A 19,431-nucleotide genomic window follows, 5' to 3' on the forward strand; every position below is an offset into this window, starting at 1 on the left:
TGGTTAAGGAGTCCCACTAAATTTTATAGACTGAGATACATTTGCCTGGGCTGTAATAGCGGTGAGGATGGGGAGGTAGTTCTTGGTGAGTACGGGGGGGATGGTGTTTATCACACCTCCACAACCCCTCCTTTATGCCAAGCCAGACCCGGAAGCAAATGCTAAGAATCGGCAATTCCAACGTTCCTGCTTCTGAACATTTGCAAGAGGCTCTGCTCCTCGGGGGTTCAGTGTCATAGAATGTCATGGCTTCCAGAGTGTGGGCGGGCACAGTGTGCATTTTAGAAGCACAAATCAGTGAGAATCATGATTGGGAAGGGTTCCCCGTAATCTCAACTTCTTGGATGAAAGTTACCACTCAAAAATTAACAGACTGACTTAAAGATCTTATTTTCTAGGAGTATTTTCCCACGCAGCTTTATTATGTTTTCAGATCTCTAGTGCTCACATTTGTATTCCTGAAGATGGTCGTGTATATATGTGTACGTGTATGTGCATAAGTTTGTATGTTTATATTGTGTGTATATGTGTGTATATATGCATGTGTATGTGTGTATGTGTATTTATTGTGTGCTTGTGTGTATTTGTGTGTATGTGTATGTTTAATCTTCATCCCAAACAACCATTAGGATTTGTTTTCCTCCTTTTGGTGCCAGAACATCAAGGGTTGAGCAGAGTTACTATAAAGCGTTACAGCTGAGATGTAGTACCCGCATTTGTTTCCGGTTTTACTCTCCAGATCTGAAAGGTAGGCTGAGATCAACCAAACATTAGATTTGTGATTTCTGGCACTGATTTTTTTCTAAAGCTTTTGCTCCCTTTAGGTTTTCTGCCCCCCCCCACCCCAGGCCTGCTGCTAATGCTCCGCATTCTCTACTTTCATGGTTCAAAAATGTTTATATTTATAACTACTCTCACAAGATAAAAATATGTGTAATTATATACACTTTTTTTTTTTTTCCATTAACCTCCTTGCTCTTCTGTAGTGTTTGGTCATTGATGATTTCCCCTCTCAAGTTCGCTCACGTTCTGCATGCTCGTATCAAGTGAATCTCCCGCATACTCTTCCTTTCCTTAGCAAAGTGTGACAGTGTGGAGGGACTGAGAGAAACAGTTTTTCATGAATAAATAATGATTGTCTAATTAGCATATCAATTGTATGTATGGAAATGATGCCTCTAAATTACTTGAGGGTGATGAGAAGCAGTTGATTTACCTAAGTAGCTTTAAACATTCTTCCAACAAACTCCATACACTATTAATTTATTTAGCAAACTTTTGCTTCCTAGATAATATAAAGGAAACTTCTACCTACTCCAAAGGCAAATTGTATTTTGTTGTTGCTGTTGTCCTTAAGCACCTAAAGTCCTACAGCAAGGTTATCACAGAGGAAATAGTTCAATAAAGAGCTAACATTTGCTGGACCCTTCGTAAGTGTCAGACGCTCTTCCAAGTTCTTTGTGTATGTTAAATTTAATGCCCATACTGATCCTACAAAGCAGATATTCTATGATACCCATTTTACAGAGAAGGAAATTGAGGGTTGGAGATACTAAGCAGCTTGTCTGAGCTCACAAAGCTGATAAGTGAAGAAGCTCAAATTCAAACCCAGGCAGTACTGGCTCCTCAGCCTAGTAGAAAAAAAAAATATATATGTACATATATATAGAGAGAGAGAGAGAGAGAGAGTTTATTCGTCGACAAGTATTTATTGAGCACACAATAGATGCTGGGCACAGAGATAAATAAGACTCATCCTGCCCTTGGACGGTCTAGTGGCAGCAGAATGATCGTAAACTGATAAATTACAGTGCACTGAAATAGATATTAGCATTTAGGCAAGAACAAAGTACTATGGGAGAGCATTAGCATATTTTTTCCAAGGGATAAATGTGATACTTTTTATACACTTGCCACTTTTCTTCACCAAAACAGAATACATTTAGAACAGGAAATTAACATACTTGAGAAAAGGAAAGGATCAGTCATAAAAGTTTTTTTCTCAATATATCCTGTTGCTCGTGCAGAGATATTCCATTCTTAATTAAACACCCAATCAATATAGACTTTTTTAATGACCAAAAATGCTAACTATATAGGTACACCAAGGCAAAATTATAAGATTTTCTCACCGACCGAGCCCTCTTTCCTGGAGTATCATAGTAGAGAAATTTGTAAGGTGGCATTTACTATTTGTGTTATAGCCCACAGCACTGTCCGAACCCTAATCTGTGTGTCGGTGACTGGCTGGGTGGCTGTATCAGAGTTTTATAAAGTCACATATTCCCAGGTCATATTGCTGTGGATCTTGATATCGCAATTCTGGGATACAGCCTAGGTCTTTATATTTTAAAGGTGCCTCAGTCGATTCCTATGTACATCCAGGTTTAAGAATGACTAATCCAAAACACCATGAATAGGGAAAGCCACCCATATGATATTTGCTTTCTCTTTATTACCTTGGCCAATGCCACAGGATTGGTAGGTGAAGGCCTAGTCTCTGGAATCAGACAAATCTCAGTTCAGTTCTACGTGTTCCACTGACTACCTGGGGACCTAGGATAAATTTCTTAGGCTCTCCGTTACCCTTCTTACAGAGTTGTTATGAGGATTAGATATAATGCCCACAAAGCAGCTAGAAGTGCCTTGCAATTAATAAATACTCAATAAATGTTTGAGTACACACACATACATACATACACACAGTTATATGTATACACACACACTCTTAAAATAAAATATCAAAATACATTGATGGACTAAAAGCAAAACTATCATAAGAACAAAATGATCAATCACTGTTACCTTTGTGGAAAAGGGGTAAGTCTGTCTTTGGCTATACTGGGCCACGTCTAAGTTGAGAATCATAACCCACTAACAGTGAGTCCTTCATGTAGCCTCATGCTGCTCCTTCACTAGCCAACTCATACCCTTTAGAGCTAGGAGTTGATGGATCTTCTCCTTGTCATTAGTTCCTATCCCTTCAAACCATGCAAAAAACAATCTTTGAACAAAAGGTACAAATCTGCTATTATGAAGTAAATAAGTCAGGGGGATGTAACGTACAGTATGGTGACTGTAGTTAATAATACTGTATTGCACATTTGAAAGTTGCTAAGAGAGTAGATCTTAGAAGTTCTCGTCACACAAAAAGAAATTTTGTAACTGTGTATGATGATAGATGTTAATGAGACAAAAAAAAAACAAAAAAGTGGTACAAGGAGATAAACGAGATTGTTTCTAAGGGTCTCAGCTACAATGTTCTGAGTTTCTGAGCTACTTAATTGCACTAAAATATCATAACCCAATACCCTTGATATTGCTTACTCCCTGACAACATCATTGGGCCCTTAATCCAGAGAAATGTCTGATGTCATTTACAAGCCGGTGCATAAACCTGGTTCTAGATATGCCTAGAATAACTGAGAAGTATAGCCAACTCTTGGTTATCTGACAAAGTGTTTAAGCAATTTATCCGTCAGCAAACTAGGTCAGAATTATGTCCCTATAATCCCCACAGAGAAAGACCAGCATAAAGACACCTGGGCATGGGCCTTCCGACAACTGATCATGCACAGATCACAGGATTGCTTCCCAGCGCAGGCAGCTCTTCCGTCTACAGTCTAGCTAGGGTCAAAGCTTAACAACTAGTTTCTCTATCACAGCGGGGAGAGAGCACATGTCATGAGCAAATTCATATACGCATTGCCATCCAAAATTCTCTCTTATTAGAGAAGATTCTTAATCAACTAGCAAATTGAGCATACCAAGAAATAGCAGCCATTTTGATATCCCACAATCTGTGGAAATAGAAAAACTATTGATGGATAAAAATGCAGCCATGTTTGAAAGTTGGTTCATTTACCAATCACCGATTTGCTAACCTTCCATCAAATTAGCTAACTTTAAAGCTTCCTGGAATTTGCTACTGCGTGAGATTGCTGATGAAACAAGTTTGCACCTGGTTTTTACTGAGCTATTTTTTTCCTAGCTTCCTGAATGAAAATATACTTCTTTATATATTAACATTATAGGAGATCTAGTTCTTATAGTTTTACATCAGTTTAGTATTTTATTAACTTGTATTTATGCATTTGGAAATAGCAATAGAACTATTTGAACTCTCCTTCCCATACTGATTTCTATGTGTATTTTTGTGTGTGTGTGTGAGGAAGATTAGCCCTGAGCTAACATCTGTTGCCAATCCTCCTCTTTTTGCTGAGGAAGATTGGCCCTGGGCTAATATCTGTGCCCATCTTCCTCTACTTTATATGTGGGACACCTGCCACAGCGTGGCTTGATAAGAGGTGCATAGGTCCGTGCCCGAGATCTGAACCCGAGAACCCCGGGCCACCAAAATGGAGTGTGTGGACTTAACCACTCCACCACCAGGCTGGCCCTTCTATGTGTGTTTTTTAAAGATTTAGCAGGAGAAAGATAGAAATATTTTCAGGATGGGAACGTCCACTCTTCTGAGTGCATTTTAATTCATTTCAGTGAATGCTCATGGACAGACTAGGCACAGCTGCAGGGTAGGCAGTTTTTCTCTTTAGGGGCTTTTCTCTTTCAGGACCATGCTTCTCTTTGGTCTAAATATTTCCTGAGTGCCTAATATACTCCCATGCCTTCTTCACCACCACTCACTTTAATAAAATCCAACTTTTACCAGATGTCTATTGGAAAGCCTTGTTAAATTGATCCATGCTAATGACTCCCTAAAATTGCAATAGGTACAACGAAACTCTTAAAGCAAGGGAATGCAATCTAAAAACATAGAATTTCGGATTTTAAATACAGGAGGGGGTTTTGCTTTAAAATTGGAAGCCTTCCTGGGTCTCCTCAAATCACATAAGGGCCATATTCTCATTGCATGGGAAAAGCTGGTGTTGTCGAGTTTTTAGCGACTGATCAAACTGAGCTTATTGTTATAAAGGACAATTGCTAAATTGAGAGGGCTTTTATATATGCAGCTTTAATAGAAACAGCTTAATTGTTTACAAATAATCCATTTAATTTCAAAACATGTTTTAAATATTTAGCTCGAAATAAGGCATACTCTCAGTAAGAATGAGAAATAGATCAAACCAAAAGTAGGAATAGATGATGAACTTTCAGGACTCAAGGAATAGCTGTTAACAAGTGTTTGCACATGAACACGTATACCCTAACTGAGCACATAGTTTGGCCTCTTTTTATGGATGGAACAAGACCTCCTTGGTGGCCTGCTTTTTGTTCTTGCCTTAAAAGGGAAAGAAAGAAGGAGAGAAACTGCGTTATTCTTATTAAACGTTATACCAAAGGACTAAAAGCACTCCAGAGATAAATAATAGGTTAAGAAAACAAACATATGCACTCAAAAGTATTCATAAAGTAGGCAAAGCCAGTGGAAAAAGAGAGCCACTCAGAACAATCCTTAAGGGCAAGAGTTAAGACATTTTTCTGAAAACAATTAAAAAACAAAGTTAAGGAGTGTTTGAAATAACACATTCTACAAACATGCTTATGTTTCTTCACATCTCTCAGAGTTACCTCTTAGTTTCTATTAAATTGTCCAATCATGTAATTTGTGTTATTTTAACAAAGCATTTTTGGACATAGAAGAGAAGTATGACACTCTGCCCAGATCTCCTGAGATGGTTCTGTGCCCTGGTGGGGAAGGCAGAACGAGAGGTACAGTCAAAGAGGGAGACCTGTTACCTCTGGTGAGCCCCCAAAGAATCTGAGTTACTGTCTAAAATTCTGGATTCAAAGACCATGGAGGCTTCTTTCTATACAATGCTAACTCTAGAGGCACGAGCAGAGCTGGGGTGGGAAAGGGTTCCCCCGACAGTGCTGCGGGGCTGGGTAAGGCACACCAGCCACATCGCTCAGCTCTTCACTTGGTGAGAGCTGATGGCCCCGTGTATTGGTACCACAGCCCTCCTGTGGCAACTCTAAATTGCAAGCATAGTGCCTAAACTGGACTAATGGGCCTCTAAAGGTCTGGCCTAGAATTTCCAACCCTACTAAATGAAAGCAAATAGAACAAAAGCCAAAAAGAAGTCTGTAGACTAATCGTCTGGCCTAGAAAACAGGTGAAACATTGTTATTGAAACATATTAGCACCTAAGTTTTAATATTAAAAAAGAAATTAGAGAAGGGTATGAGCAACCAAATCATCACATTTTCCTTTTAAAGGAGAATTCCATACATTAACAACTCATCTTGGGACAATTTACAAAGAAATTACGAACACACTGAAAATAGGGTTTATATTGTTACAAAGTTGTCCGAGTTTTCCCTTGTCCTTCTTGTTCTTCCAAAGAACTTAGTAGAATATAACTAGTAGAATAAATGCTTAATAAACATCTGTTGAGTGACTAAGTCAATGAATGAATAATTAAAAGATTGAATTAATCAATGAATACACCTGTTTTCCTAGGCTTCAGCCACAGATAAAAATTGACTCTGCCCAACAGCTATTTATAGCTTCTGCTCTCTCTCTACCCCAGACTTCTTGAAGGAGCAGTTATGTAAGTTGCCTCCAGGGCTCACCAGGGTCATTTCTTAAACCCTCTGTATCTGCCTGGGACTGTGATAAATGACTGAAGCCGCTCTAACAGGCCATCCAGGACTGCATCCTTGGCTAAATTCAAGCCTTTGTTTTCCTCAGTTCACATCCACCTTGCTGAAATGAATGATAGAATGGAACACAATCTCTTAAGTCTCCAAATCTATATAATAGTAGTAGTTATGAATCTCAAGATATAATTGAAGTGTGCTTGAAATGCAACTTTATTTTTTGTAACTCAATTTAATGTTCATTTTAAGTCCCCTTTCTGTTGTGAAAATGAAATCTTAACCGATTTGGGGTGGCCTTCTCTGCCACATCTTGGGTGTTCTGATAGGCCTCTGGTAGGTCTCTAAGCCTGTCTCAGTCCCTATCTGTCACATCACACACACACACGTTTCTTCTCTGAGCTTTACCGAGGAAGCAAGTCAAAAAGGCCTTTGCACTTGAATTGTGTAAAATAGGGGTTATGTCATCTGCCCTGGGGGTCAGCTGAGAGGGAAGGAGGCTTGCTCCTTTCTCAGGGTCCTATCATGTCTGATTACAGCTTTCTTCTGCTTTGCTTCTCCCTAATCCCAATTTGGAGAATCTTTAGAAGGTTGGGAGAAGCCTCTTTGTATTAAACATAATACATAAACATAGTTTCCCCAACTGTGTCCTGTCTATTCCATGATGTTCAAAAGACTATTTTGAAACTCAAAAGCTAAGAATTGATTTATTTTTTGCTTTCTGTTGTATCATACCTACCCTATAGTGTGCATATATACCTAATATGTGTGCATATCTGATTATATCCTTAGTAAATTTCTCTGAAAGTAAAATTATTCATTTTAAAGGGCTTATTCAATACACAGAATAGTGCCCTCCAGAAAAATTGCACCAGTTTTTGTTACATTATTATCAGTATATGAGAGTTCCATTTCCCTAGGTACCTGTCAATACACCACACAGACACACCTCAGAGACATTGCAGGTTCAATTCTAGACCATCACAATAAAACGAATACCACAGTAAACTGAGTCACACAAAATTTTAGGTTTCCCAGTGCACGTAAAAGTTACATTTACACTATACTGTAGTCTATTAAACATGCAATAGCATTATGTCTAAAAAAACTATGTACATACCTTAATTTAAAAAAATGTTTTATTGCTAAAAAATGCTAACCATCATCTAAGCCTTCAGTGAGCTGTAATCTTTTTGCTGGCATAATAATAAGGAAAAAGTTTGAAATATTGCAAGAATTACCAAAATGTGACACAGAGACATGAAGTGAGCAAATGCTGTTGGAAAAATGGCACCGATACACTTGCTCAACGCAGGGCTACCACAAACCTTCAATTTGTAAAAAACGCAATACGTATCTGCCAAGCACAATAAAGCAAAGCAAATAAATCGAGATATGCCTGTATTTAAAAATACATCTCTACCATTTTTAAAATGAAAATGATAAATTTTGTGTTCATCTATATTTCCTTGATTACTAGGGAACTTGAGCATTCCTTCATAGGTTTATTGGACATTTGTGGAGTTTTTAAAATTATTTTTCATGAGTTCACCGGCCCATTTTGTCTAGATCTATATTGACTTGTAGGAGCTTTTCATTTGCAGAATATTAACAAACTGGCTGTCATATACTGAAAATATTTTTTTCTGGTTTGTTATTTGACCTTTTTATGGTGTGTGAGATATAGAAACTTTTATAATTTTTAAATCTGATTTTGTGATTTTTTTCTTTGGTATTTTTACTTAAGAATTCCTTTTGCATTGCAAGATGGTGAACATTCACCTTTGTTTTATCTTAGTTGTTATATGGCTTTATGTTTACATTTAAATTTTTAACCAATCGATTGATTAATAAGTCTATTATAGTTAGCATAGACTGAGATTGGAGTCTACATTATTTTGTATCATTTAATTATTATCTGTTCCAGCATCATTATGTAACAGTTCTTTTCCCTTTTGGTTTAAATTCCACATTTGTCATATAATAAAGTTTTACATATGGTGGATCTGCTTCTGAACTGACTGTTCTGTTCTACTATCTCCTAATACACTACTAAGACACTGCTTTAGTTATTGTAGATTCTTAATAAATTTTAATATCTGATGGGGAAAGTCCCACTTCATTACTATTTTTTAGTTTTTTCAAAATTTTCCTGACTAGTGCATTACTGTTCCAGGTGAAATTTAGAAATCTTGTTCTAAATGTCAGTGTTATCTTTTAGGTCTTCGTTGTTTGTCACTCTCCTAACTTGAACCCCATTCAATCCATTCTACACCCTAGTGCAGCCTAACCTGCTTATAGTTCAACCACAAATGCAATAAATAATAATGTTGATGGCAATAAATCCTATTTGCCATGCCTTCTTGAAATTTCAAACTGAGATTTTAATATGATACAAATTTCAGATTTGTCTCTCAGGGAAAAGAACATGGAGGCTCTCCCCTTTAAGAAGTGTCACTGTCTTTTCAGAGTGTGGAAGGAGAACACCATGAGAAAGCTGTGGAACTACTCAAGGCAGCTAAGGACAGCGTCAAGCTGGTGGTCCGGTATACCCCGAAAGTCCTGGAAGAAATGGAAGCTCGCTTTGAAAAGCTACGGACAGCCCGGCGTCGGCAGCAGCAGCAACTGCTAATTCAGCAGCAGCAACAGCAGCAGCAGCAACAAACACAGCAAAACCACATGTCATAGGTGAGAAGTGCCTTCTTCCATGCCAGGAAAGTCCCTTACACGTACAAGTGGTTTTTTTTTTAAATATAGTTTCTTAGACAGCTGGAGGAAAGTCATTGGATTTAATAATCAAAAAAAATCAATCACAAAAATAAAAAACAATGATCTCAGAAAATGTAAACAAAATAGTTGCTTACTTTATGTGTCATTCAGCCATATTCCCTGCAAATGTAAGATATTTTGAAAAATAGTATACTTTGGGAGGGCCAGGTACAGACTATAGATAGATGCCTTTATACAAATTAGGAAAATGCAGCCTCTGGGCAAACCCGGCTCCTCAGGCACTGGAGATGGCAAGAGTGTGGGCTAGATTCCAGCCACCACACCCCGCCTTGGCCAGTTGCCTTTGCACAGTGTACAAACTAAACAACCATATAGTGCTGATTCTGGGAAGATCCCCTTTAGAATACTAAAGTACAGTGCATTAGAAAACTGCTCCACTGAAAAGAATGAAGTGGAGACCGGCCAGTGTCCCTGATCTGAGAGATTTTGAAATTCTCTTTGAGTGCTCACTTAAAATGTGTCTAAGATACCACTGCCTTTTTCTAAGTTCCACTTTGTGACAAAGAATGCTAAGTCAGGTTTTGCCATATATTTTTTAAAAATTCAAGAAGAAATGTGAAGAGTAAGAATCACCACCTTTGACGTGCCTGCTATGTGCTAGACCCTTGTCACGTGTTATCCCCAATCCTCAGAAAAACCTTTCAAGTTAAGTATCATTAAAACCTCATTTTTTAGATGAATGATGTGAAGCTGCAGTAGCTTCAGTGGATTCCCCACAACCACACTTACAAGTAGCATGGACTTATTTTCCTTCTCACTCTACCAGGTGTTTCATCAGCCAACATCAGATATTCTGGAGTTGTAAAAATTTTCCTTTTTTTCCTTTTCCTCTTCTTTGGAAGAGACAGTTCATATCATTAGATACTTCTACACTATGATGTCTACAAATGTGTATTTGAAATGAGGTTCAAGTGTTCTTGGACAAATGACAGTGGGTATTGGTGGTTTTAACTCATTTAGTATTATATTACTATTTGCACTATCATATAAGCGTTGGATATAATGTGAGACTTTAAATTTTTTGTGACACACAAAAAGGAGAAGCTACATGGGGAAGTAAAAGACAGTCCCAGGACTGTCTGAGTCCCAGGACTCAGACAGTCCTGGGAATTCAACAATCTATCTTTCTTTTACAGTCTGCTAGTTTATTTTTTTTATTTTTATTTTTTTGTGAGGAAGTTCGGCCCTGAGCTAACAGCTCCAATCCTCCTCTTTTTGCTGAGGAAGACTGGCCCTGGGCTAACATCCATGCCCACCTTCCTCCACTTTATATGGGACGCTGCCACAGCATGGCTTGACAAGCAGTGCGTCGGTGCGCGCCTGGGATCCGAACCGGCGAACCCCGGGCCGCCGCAGCAGAGCGCACTTAACTGCTTGCACCACCAGGCCAGCCCCAACAGTCTGCTAGTTTTATTATATACACCATAGTTTGGTGTCTCTATCTAAAACTACCTTCCATTCTAAAAACTACAATTATTCAACCATAAATATTTATTTGGTACTGCTATGGACCAGGCAGGCACTGTTCAATGCGCTGTAGAAACAGCGTAAGCAACCAAAGTCCTTGCTCTCTCCATACTTATGTTGTAGTTGGAGGAGATAGTTGATAAACAAATAAATTAAAATATCCTATTGGGACCAGTACTTTGCAGAGTTAAAATAGGGTGCTTTGATAGAGACTGGCTAGGTGATGACTTTCGATTAGGTGATCAGGGAAGACCTTTCAAAGGAGGTGACAATTAAACAGAGATTGAATGACTAGAAGAAGCCAGGAAATGCGCATAAGAAGAGGAGGAAATAGCCAGTGCAGTTGCTCTAAGGCAGACATGAGCTATTTGATGTTTGAGAAACAGAAAGAAAGCCAGGGTAGTTAGGGAATAATGAGTGAGAAGGACAGTGGGATAGATGGGGGCAAGGTCACAGAGAGCTTTTTAAACCACTGAGAGAAGTAAGATTTTATTGCAACGGAAGCCACTGAAGGTTTTTAAGCAAGAGCGTCACATGATCTGATTTATATATTTAAAAAGATCCCTCTGGCTGCTGTGGGAAGAACAGATTATTGCAGGGTAGGAGTGAAAATAGACATCACTTAGGAGGCTATTGTATAGTAGTCCAGACGAGAGATGTGGTGGCTTGGACTACGATGATATCACTGAGATGGAGTGATATGGACGCATATGGACAAGTCATTTTGACCACACCCTTCTCTTCTCTTATCCTTTCCAAATGTAAAGTTACTTTACATTTGTACTTTCAGAATCCCTTCAGAGATCTTTTTACTAACAACAACAATCCACTATTCTTTAGTCAAACATTGACTCTCTTTCCACTAACTCGTTTTTTCTTCCATCCTCAATAGTACAGACGTGTACCAGTTCTCCTGATTTACCACACTGTCCCATAGTAAAATTGTTCTGAAGTGTTTTGAAAGAAATATGTTGCCATTCAGACTTCTGTGGTCTTACTAAAAGCTTCCAATATTATGATCATTCAAGCATCTTTAGAAGTATATAGCTTGGCCATAAATATTTGCTGGGCCATGTACTCAATTCCATTTCTCTGTTCCATAAGTCTTCATTAAATCACTTTAGAATTTCCTATTGTCTCATCACCAAAGGCTAACATTTTTAATAAAAGGCATTTTCAAACTATGTTTTTTCTGCACAGGATATGGTAAAGCTCTATTTAAGTAAACATGAAATTTACATTTATGCCTGCCAAGACAGCACTTACAATCCACATGATCATGGCCCCTTGAGATGAAACTGTAGTGACCATTTCAAGTACAAGCAAAATACAACCAAGTCATGTCATCCATGGATTTTATGGTGAATTCAGTCAAAGAGAGCTACATTAGCTCTTGTTCAACTTTTAATTAATTAGATTTCTAAGAATTAAATGGATTTGTTACACTTGCTAATTCATACCATGGTTGCTTTTGCAAAGAGATTTGAAGCTAATTTGACCTCTTTACTTTGAGCAGATCTCTGATTTTTTTTTTTTTTCAAGTTTGACAATTCAAGCAAAGACCAGGTAGAGCAAAATACTTGTCAGATTGTCATATTATTACACGAAATATAATTTCTATTCTCTAAATTAGAAATAATATATTTTTTATCTGAGATGGTATACGTTATGAAGTTGCTAGCAATGGTAAATGCTGGATACAAATGGAAAATAGGTTGCATGCAAGCAGTGTGTGGAGAATATCTCTCATGCCTACTTTTAATTTTAAACTCTCCTAAAGTAAAACTCAATTGTCTTTTCCAGTTACTTCTATGTTTGATAGTCAGGAAGAATAGATTATGTTTTCTAAGATGTAAAAGATATGATCACTATACAATTATAATATAGAAATCTAGACAAAGAATATGAATGTAAGTTTTTTTATGCTATGCCCACTATTTTTGAGAAAAAGTGTTACATTGATTCAGCTTTAAGTATCTTAGTTTACAAGTGTGACTTCATGTACATCCATATTTCACCCAGATTACCAAAGAATAAAAGCAGGAAGGAAGAGGAATACTCCTTGAGATGTCGACATTCTGAGGAAGTCAAGACCAAAAGATTGTTTAATTTCTCTGACCTTCTATTGCTGGATCTGGGGTGGAGAATTCATTGGGTTCAAAACCCGGCTGGATCTTAGATTTACAAAGGAGCTGGTGTGTGCCAGTGGCCTCATCCACTTTCTTTTTCCTCCTGCTCTTCAGGCCCCTATTTCTCTTACTTTGTCCACTACTGACTGACTGTTCTATGCCTTCCACTACCACTGCCACAGCCACGGGCCTGGGGCTCTGATCCAGGGAACCACTACCAAACTGAGAGGACCGGGTCCCAAAGACGACGCGATAAAATTGCATCCAAGGAACCCAGAGTTACCAAACAGAAAACTGGGCTAGAAATAATCATCATAAGGCTGTATAACATTTATTAAGCAATTAGGGTGTGCAAGAACTTTTCTAAGTGCTTCATATATTTAATAATTTAATAATTATTTAATCTTCATAATAATCCTATGAGTATAAGGTACTATTTTTAATCTAATTTTAAAGAAGGAAACTGAAGCATGCAGGATTTTTAAAAATCTACACCACATTTCACAGCTAGTAAGTGTAGGGGAGGAAGAACTATTCCTCTGCCCTCTAGGTCTTCTGGCTGGTCTAAGAATTAAACCGACATAAGACAGAATAACAGGAGAAAATCAAACAAAGTTTAATAACATGTATACGTGAGAGAAACCCAGGAAAACTGAGTAACTCACCAAAATGGCTGAAGACACCACCTTAAATACCATCGTCAGCTAAAGACAAAAGAGGATGTTGGGGATAGTGGTTTGGGACTTCAAAGGGGAGGAAGGCAATTTACACGGAGATAGAAAAGAAAATGTTTGGTAAACAAATGTATGCTGGGCCGCCTATAAGCAATGAGAGAGAACTTTGATAAAAATGGGACTTGTTAGGTGCCTCCCTGTCTATCATACCTGGTTTATATTATAGTATAGTTATCTTATGGTATTAGCTCCTTCCTGGGATGGGCCTTCTATCTTAAATTCTTTTAGGCAGTTAGTGGGGAGGTCAAAGTTTCTTCATGCTAGAGAGACACATTTTGGGTTGGCAAATTCTGATCCCTCATAGAAGTGTTAGGACCGTGATTCAAACTCTGAAACATGGGCTTCAGAGCCTCTGTCTCCGGAACACTGTGCTATTCTGCCTCTTTCTTCAGTGGTACCTGCCCTTACATTCCCCGATCCATCCTCATAGTCACATTCACATGAACTTTCCAGGGACTTGCCTCATGCTGCTTAGAGTTGGAGTTATCCAATGCACCCACACTACTTACCCCCAAAACAGTACCCCATACTTCACAGTATTTCATCATGACAGCTATATTAGTTTCCTATTGTGGCCCTAAAAAATTACCACAAATTTAAGGGCTTAAAAGAACACAAATTTATTATCTTGTAATTCTGTAGGATGGAAGTCCAACACAGTCTCACTGGGCTTTAGGAGGCTCTAGGGGAAAATTTATTTCCTTGCCTTTTCCAGCTTCTAGGGCTGCCCACATTCCTTGCCTCATGGTCCCTTTCTCCGTCTTCAAAACCAGCAATAGTAGTTGAGTCCTCACATTGCATTACTCTGACTTCTGCTTCTCTCATCAGATTCCCTTCCCTGACTCTCTCTCCTCTCTCCCTCTTCCATTTTTAATTATATTGGGCTCACTTGGATAATCTAGGATAATGTCCTTATTTTAACATCAGCTGTTTAACAACCTTAAATTCTATTTACAACCTTAATTTCCCTTTACCGTGGAATCTAACATATTCACAGGTTCTGGGAATTAGGATGTGGACATATTTGGGGGGCCATTATTCTGCCTACCACAATGGCTCATTTAAAATTTAGCAAAGCAATTTGATCAACAAAATTTATACTAATATGGAAAAGAAGCCTTTATTTCCAAAAAAAAATCATTAATCTGCTGAATTATAGATCATAGAAATGAGGGAAATAACATTTGGTGCAGAAGATTCTTCCCAGTGTGTATTTCAGTGACCCACATTTTGGACGCCCAGTGCTCTCTCTGCTGCTGGCATGTCCCTCAGGCCTGCTCCCCTCTGGATAGAGGAAGAGATGCAAGATTCTTAAATTCACCTGTTTTGAGTCCCATTCCTTTGGGACATGTAACTCGATGATAAATCTGTTCATTAAAAACTCAGTCTCGGGGTCGGCCTGGCGGCGTAGCTGTAGGTTAAGTGCACGTGCTCCGCTTCAGCGGCCTGGGCTTCACAGGTTCAGATCCCGGGCACGGACCAATGCACCGCTTGTCAAGCCATGCTGTGGCGGTGTCCCACATAAAGTGGAGGAAGATGGGCATGGATGTTAGCTCAGGGCCAATCTTCCTCAGCAAAAAGAGGGGGATTGGCAGCAGATGTCAGCACAGGGCTAATCTTCCTCATGAAAAAAAAAAAATCACTCAGTCTCTAGATCTCTGTCACTTGGTAGCTTAGGGACCTGTAGGAAGCTATTCAATATAAGACTCAGTAAAATGGTCTGTTGTGGAGATTAGCTAAGAGAAAAATATGTAAAGCTCTTAACAAAGTATGTGGCAATTAGTGAGCACTCAATAAATTGTAGCGAGTAATAGTAGTAGTCGTCATGTTGCAGTGGTTACAATGTTAATGGCAGATAATGCTTTTATGTGCTATCTTACTCCGGGACTCAGGAAGAAGCACAGTGGCCTCATGCATGGCTTTCCACTGTGTAGGCCCCAGGGGCTTCGAGGCACATCTCTATAAGGCATGGCAGCTGGAGAGGGTTGATGCAGAGTAGGCAGATTGCAAGGCGCCCCCTACTTTCCCGTCAACCAGAACAATTTGTTAACAACCTGTTTTGTATGTGATGCTCTGCATTCGTTGAAACAAAAATATCTGCAGCTTTAAAAATAAAGATTGAAAACCACTGCTCTGTCTGTAAGAAATGACTCCATAATGGTAGAAGAGTGACAGGTATGAGGGGAGCGTTTGGGGAGGCTGCTCCCCCAAACCTGACCATATGGGCAGCTGCCTACTCTGTTCTACTCCGTGTCAGGCTGACCTTGTGGGAAAAGAAACAAGCCTGATATCTGCTTCAGAAAAGGGATAACGGTGCCTGCAGCCTATCAGAGAGAGGCTGTGCTGGCTTATACCTTAACAGGAGCACCACTAATTGCCCTAAGAGTCATAATATAAAGGTTATCTGTTCTATGCCTTCATGACTAAAAATAGAGTCATCTGGAATTGGGAGTAAGAAATGTTTTACATGTTTTCAAACTGGTGTTCTTTATTTCGTTTTAGGGAATAACTGTGTCTTTTCCATCCTTATTTGATAATTACTTCCTTTGCAAACATCAAACAATTTTTTTTCATATGTAGAAGATTGTGCATGAATGATAGTGCCCAAAATAATCCTTGCTGTTCACACATAGCACATGCTCTTTTGATATTTTTAGTACATTTTAGTCGACAAATGAATACTAATCACTGATTTCTCTTCACTCTTTCCCCTCTCTCAGGTCCTTGAAGAAGAGCTACTTGATCAAACATCTGATAGTCACAAATTTGAAACCGTGCTTCAGAATCCCAGCACATAGTAAAAGGAAAAGACAACACGGATAATTATACCTATCAAGAAGCTGTGAACACGTGGTGTATAAATTCTTTACCAAGGCAACTTGACACCTTCTTTCTCTGGGCCTGAACCCCCGCTGCTCACGTGCTCTTTACACACACAGACCTTCCCTTCACTGCAGTGGGAATTCTCAGTGTGTAAGGGGAGAGGTTTTCCAGTCTACAGACTGAAACAGGATAAGAAGAATCAAGTCCATGACTTTCAGATAAATCACCAGGGCCAGGATAAGTGAATCTTGGGTCTATAGCTTTTCCAGAGATTAACAAATCCCTCATTAGACTACAGTTCAAACTGCATCAGTTCAAGGTTGTCACCACTTAAAAGAAGCCTACACATTGCCCCTCACCCTGACCTGTTCCACATCCATAGTGCTGAGTCGTCTGAATTAGAATTCCAGTAAATTGCAAATTCAACCTCTATTCCCCTCTTGAAAATGGCAAGTTATTACACTAGATGTATACTCTATTCAGGTTCTAGAAGCAATTGGCTTTTTATTTTCAGTTCCATAAATTTCATTATGCATTAATAGAGTGGGGAAATTTTAGCTCAACTTTTAGTTTGGTAGAAGCAAGGATAGAGAACTCTCGTTCTATATTTTTTTTATTTAAGTATTGCTTGCATCTATTATTATTAATTCTAACAGAATATAATGTATATTTATTCCACAATATATATATTATCAGAGTGTATTTGTTACAAACTTAGGTCTTTTCTTACCAAGTGTTATGAATCTGGTAAGAGAATACTAGCAAAGGACCTAGCTTCATGAACTGATCCTCATATGATATTTATATATAACCCTGCTCTCAATATCTTTTTGTTAAGTTTTATATTTTTGATGATAAACTCTGGAGAAATCTAAACTCTTTTTACCTACACTGATGTGCTGTCATAGAAGTCTATTCGATATTTTAAAGCCTAGGGCTTTACAAAACTAAATTATAGTATATATGCATATGTATATAAACATATATGTCACACAAAGTCTAGATCAGTTTTCCCAAATATAAATGATATTTTTGGCAAAAGGATCAAAAGTATTATTCCTCTTAAAATTAAGCTTATGTAAACCAGCGATATTGATATTGTGAATGGAAAGATGCTGCTGCTTCTAGAAGGAAAAGATACCCCCTTCATTACATGTTTCCATGTAGGTAAATAAACAATGAGATATCATCTTTCAGAAAGTATCATTTACTGGAAAATGATGTGTTAGAGCCAGCTATATGGATCATAATTTTTGACTTATGATAAATCTAGGCACATAAGTCTGATTTTACTCTATGGAATGAGGAAGCAATAATTATTTGGGCACTTACATACCTTAAGCACACAAATGTACCTGAAAAAATAATAAACGTCCAGTTGAAACATTCTAGGTAGATCATTAAAACTGAGGCAAATATTTGAGTATTCCCTTTTCTCAAATGCAGAAATTTGACTCCCCAAGATACAATAAATTTCACATTTCAGCCAGTCCCCCAAACTGGAAATTTAAGAAGCTCCGTTTAGGAACTGTTTTCTTGAAAATAAAACCAATCAGAACTCTCCAGCACATTTTGTTTTGCCCTGTCAGGTGGTATACTTATCAGTACCAACTTCTGCCTGCTCTTCCTTGTCCGTCACCCAGCAGAGGACAAACAGCAAGGAAAGTAGGAGGTACACCTATTTCAACAATGTTCTGCTGTGGCAAACAGGTTCCCATCCTTGAAAACATATCATTTTTTACTAGAGAACTGGGGGGGAGGGCTAGGGTGAGGACCCTGAATGTTGTGTAAAATAGGTTTACAAAAGACACTAGCATGACTAAAGGGAATGAATGGAGACTATGTGAGTATTATTCAGTTTGAAAGAGGTAGTTCTCATTTTTATAAGAAAAACTTAATAAAACATATATTTTAGTTATCATTTAACAAAGAAATATTAAAGCTATTCAGGTGATGCCACAGATTCTCATAAAGGGAAATCATTGCACCCTTGTAATGAGAAAATGGTCATTTAAACACATTTCAATACATTGTATAAATTTGGAGCTTAAGGTGAGTATGTTTTCATTTAGCTGTAAGTGGTTAATATTAAATTATCATGTTTTCATATCAATATAAATATTGTCATGGTGTTACAGAAGCACATATCAAACAAGCAGATACCTTACATTTGTGTTTTCTAGAAGTCTTTGTATTTTATGCCTCATTTGCATAATATTAAGTGCTGATAAATGTATGCCAAGTCCTTTGTCAAAGTGAAGGGGCAATCCATCACACCTACGGCATCTAGGGACCGATTACATGTCACGGTGGTCCTACATACAAATGACCAGTCAAACGGCCAGTTTGCTTCACTAAAATCTAGTTGTTGAAATGTAAGCCTTTCCCTAAAGTTTTAATCAAAGGTAGCCATCCCTAAGACTTAGAGAGGCCCCTTGTGGTTCCGTAAAGTTCACTGAAGCCAGCGGGGAATGGACCCCTCTATACAGGGGTACTCTAGCCAGAGTACACAATGTGTACTAATGCTCTTTATTATTAATGATTATATTAGAGCCACTAACATGTTCAAAACCATATTAAAATAAAGACATATCGGGTTGCTCTTACATGAAGCTCAATCTTTAATATCATAAATTAGATATTAAAAGTTAGGGGGAAAATCTGTTATGACTATTCACCAGTGGTCCTGGTGAATTTTAATTCTTGCCCTTGGTCAGGTTGGGGGCCAGATTTTTCTAGACTCTTTTCTGCTGTGATTTTGAAGGTAAATACATGGAGCATAGTTCAGTTAAAGAATACCTGAACCTTTTCTTTGGGGCATTTACATTTTGATTCTGTTGCCATTTGAAATAGAACATCCGCAGGGAGATAATGAGCTTAAATTACAGTTGACTTTGGAAAGAATAACAGACTTTTGTGCTTCCTCAATC

General features: G+C 38.2%; 1 protein-coding gene across 1 annotated transcript in view; it reads left to right on the forward strand.

Moving 5' to 3' along the window:
* Nucleotides 1-18,977, forward strand: part of LIN7A (lin-7 homolog A, crumbs cell polarity complex component) — a 125,434-nt gene extending 106,457 nt beyond the window's left edge. Inside the window, exons 5-6 of the mRNA XM_058568723.1 lie at nt 9,028-9,246; nt 16,399-18,977. Coding sequence (XP_058424706.1) covers nt 9,028-9,246 — 219 coding nt within the window. The 3' untranslated portion in view covers nt 16,399-18,977. The remainder of the gene's footprint in view (nt 1-9,027; nt 9,247-16,398) is intronic.
* Nucleotides 18,978-19,431: the final 454 nt, after the last annotated feature.

Source organism: Diceros bicornis, chromosome 25 (assembly GCF_020826845.1).
Source record: "Diceros bicornis minor isolate mBicDic1 chromosome 25, mDicBic1.mat.cur, whole genome shotgun sequence".
NCBI lineage: Eukaryota > Metazoa > Chordata > Mammalia > Perissodactyla > Rhinocerotidae > Diceros > Diceros bicornis.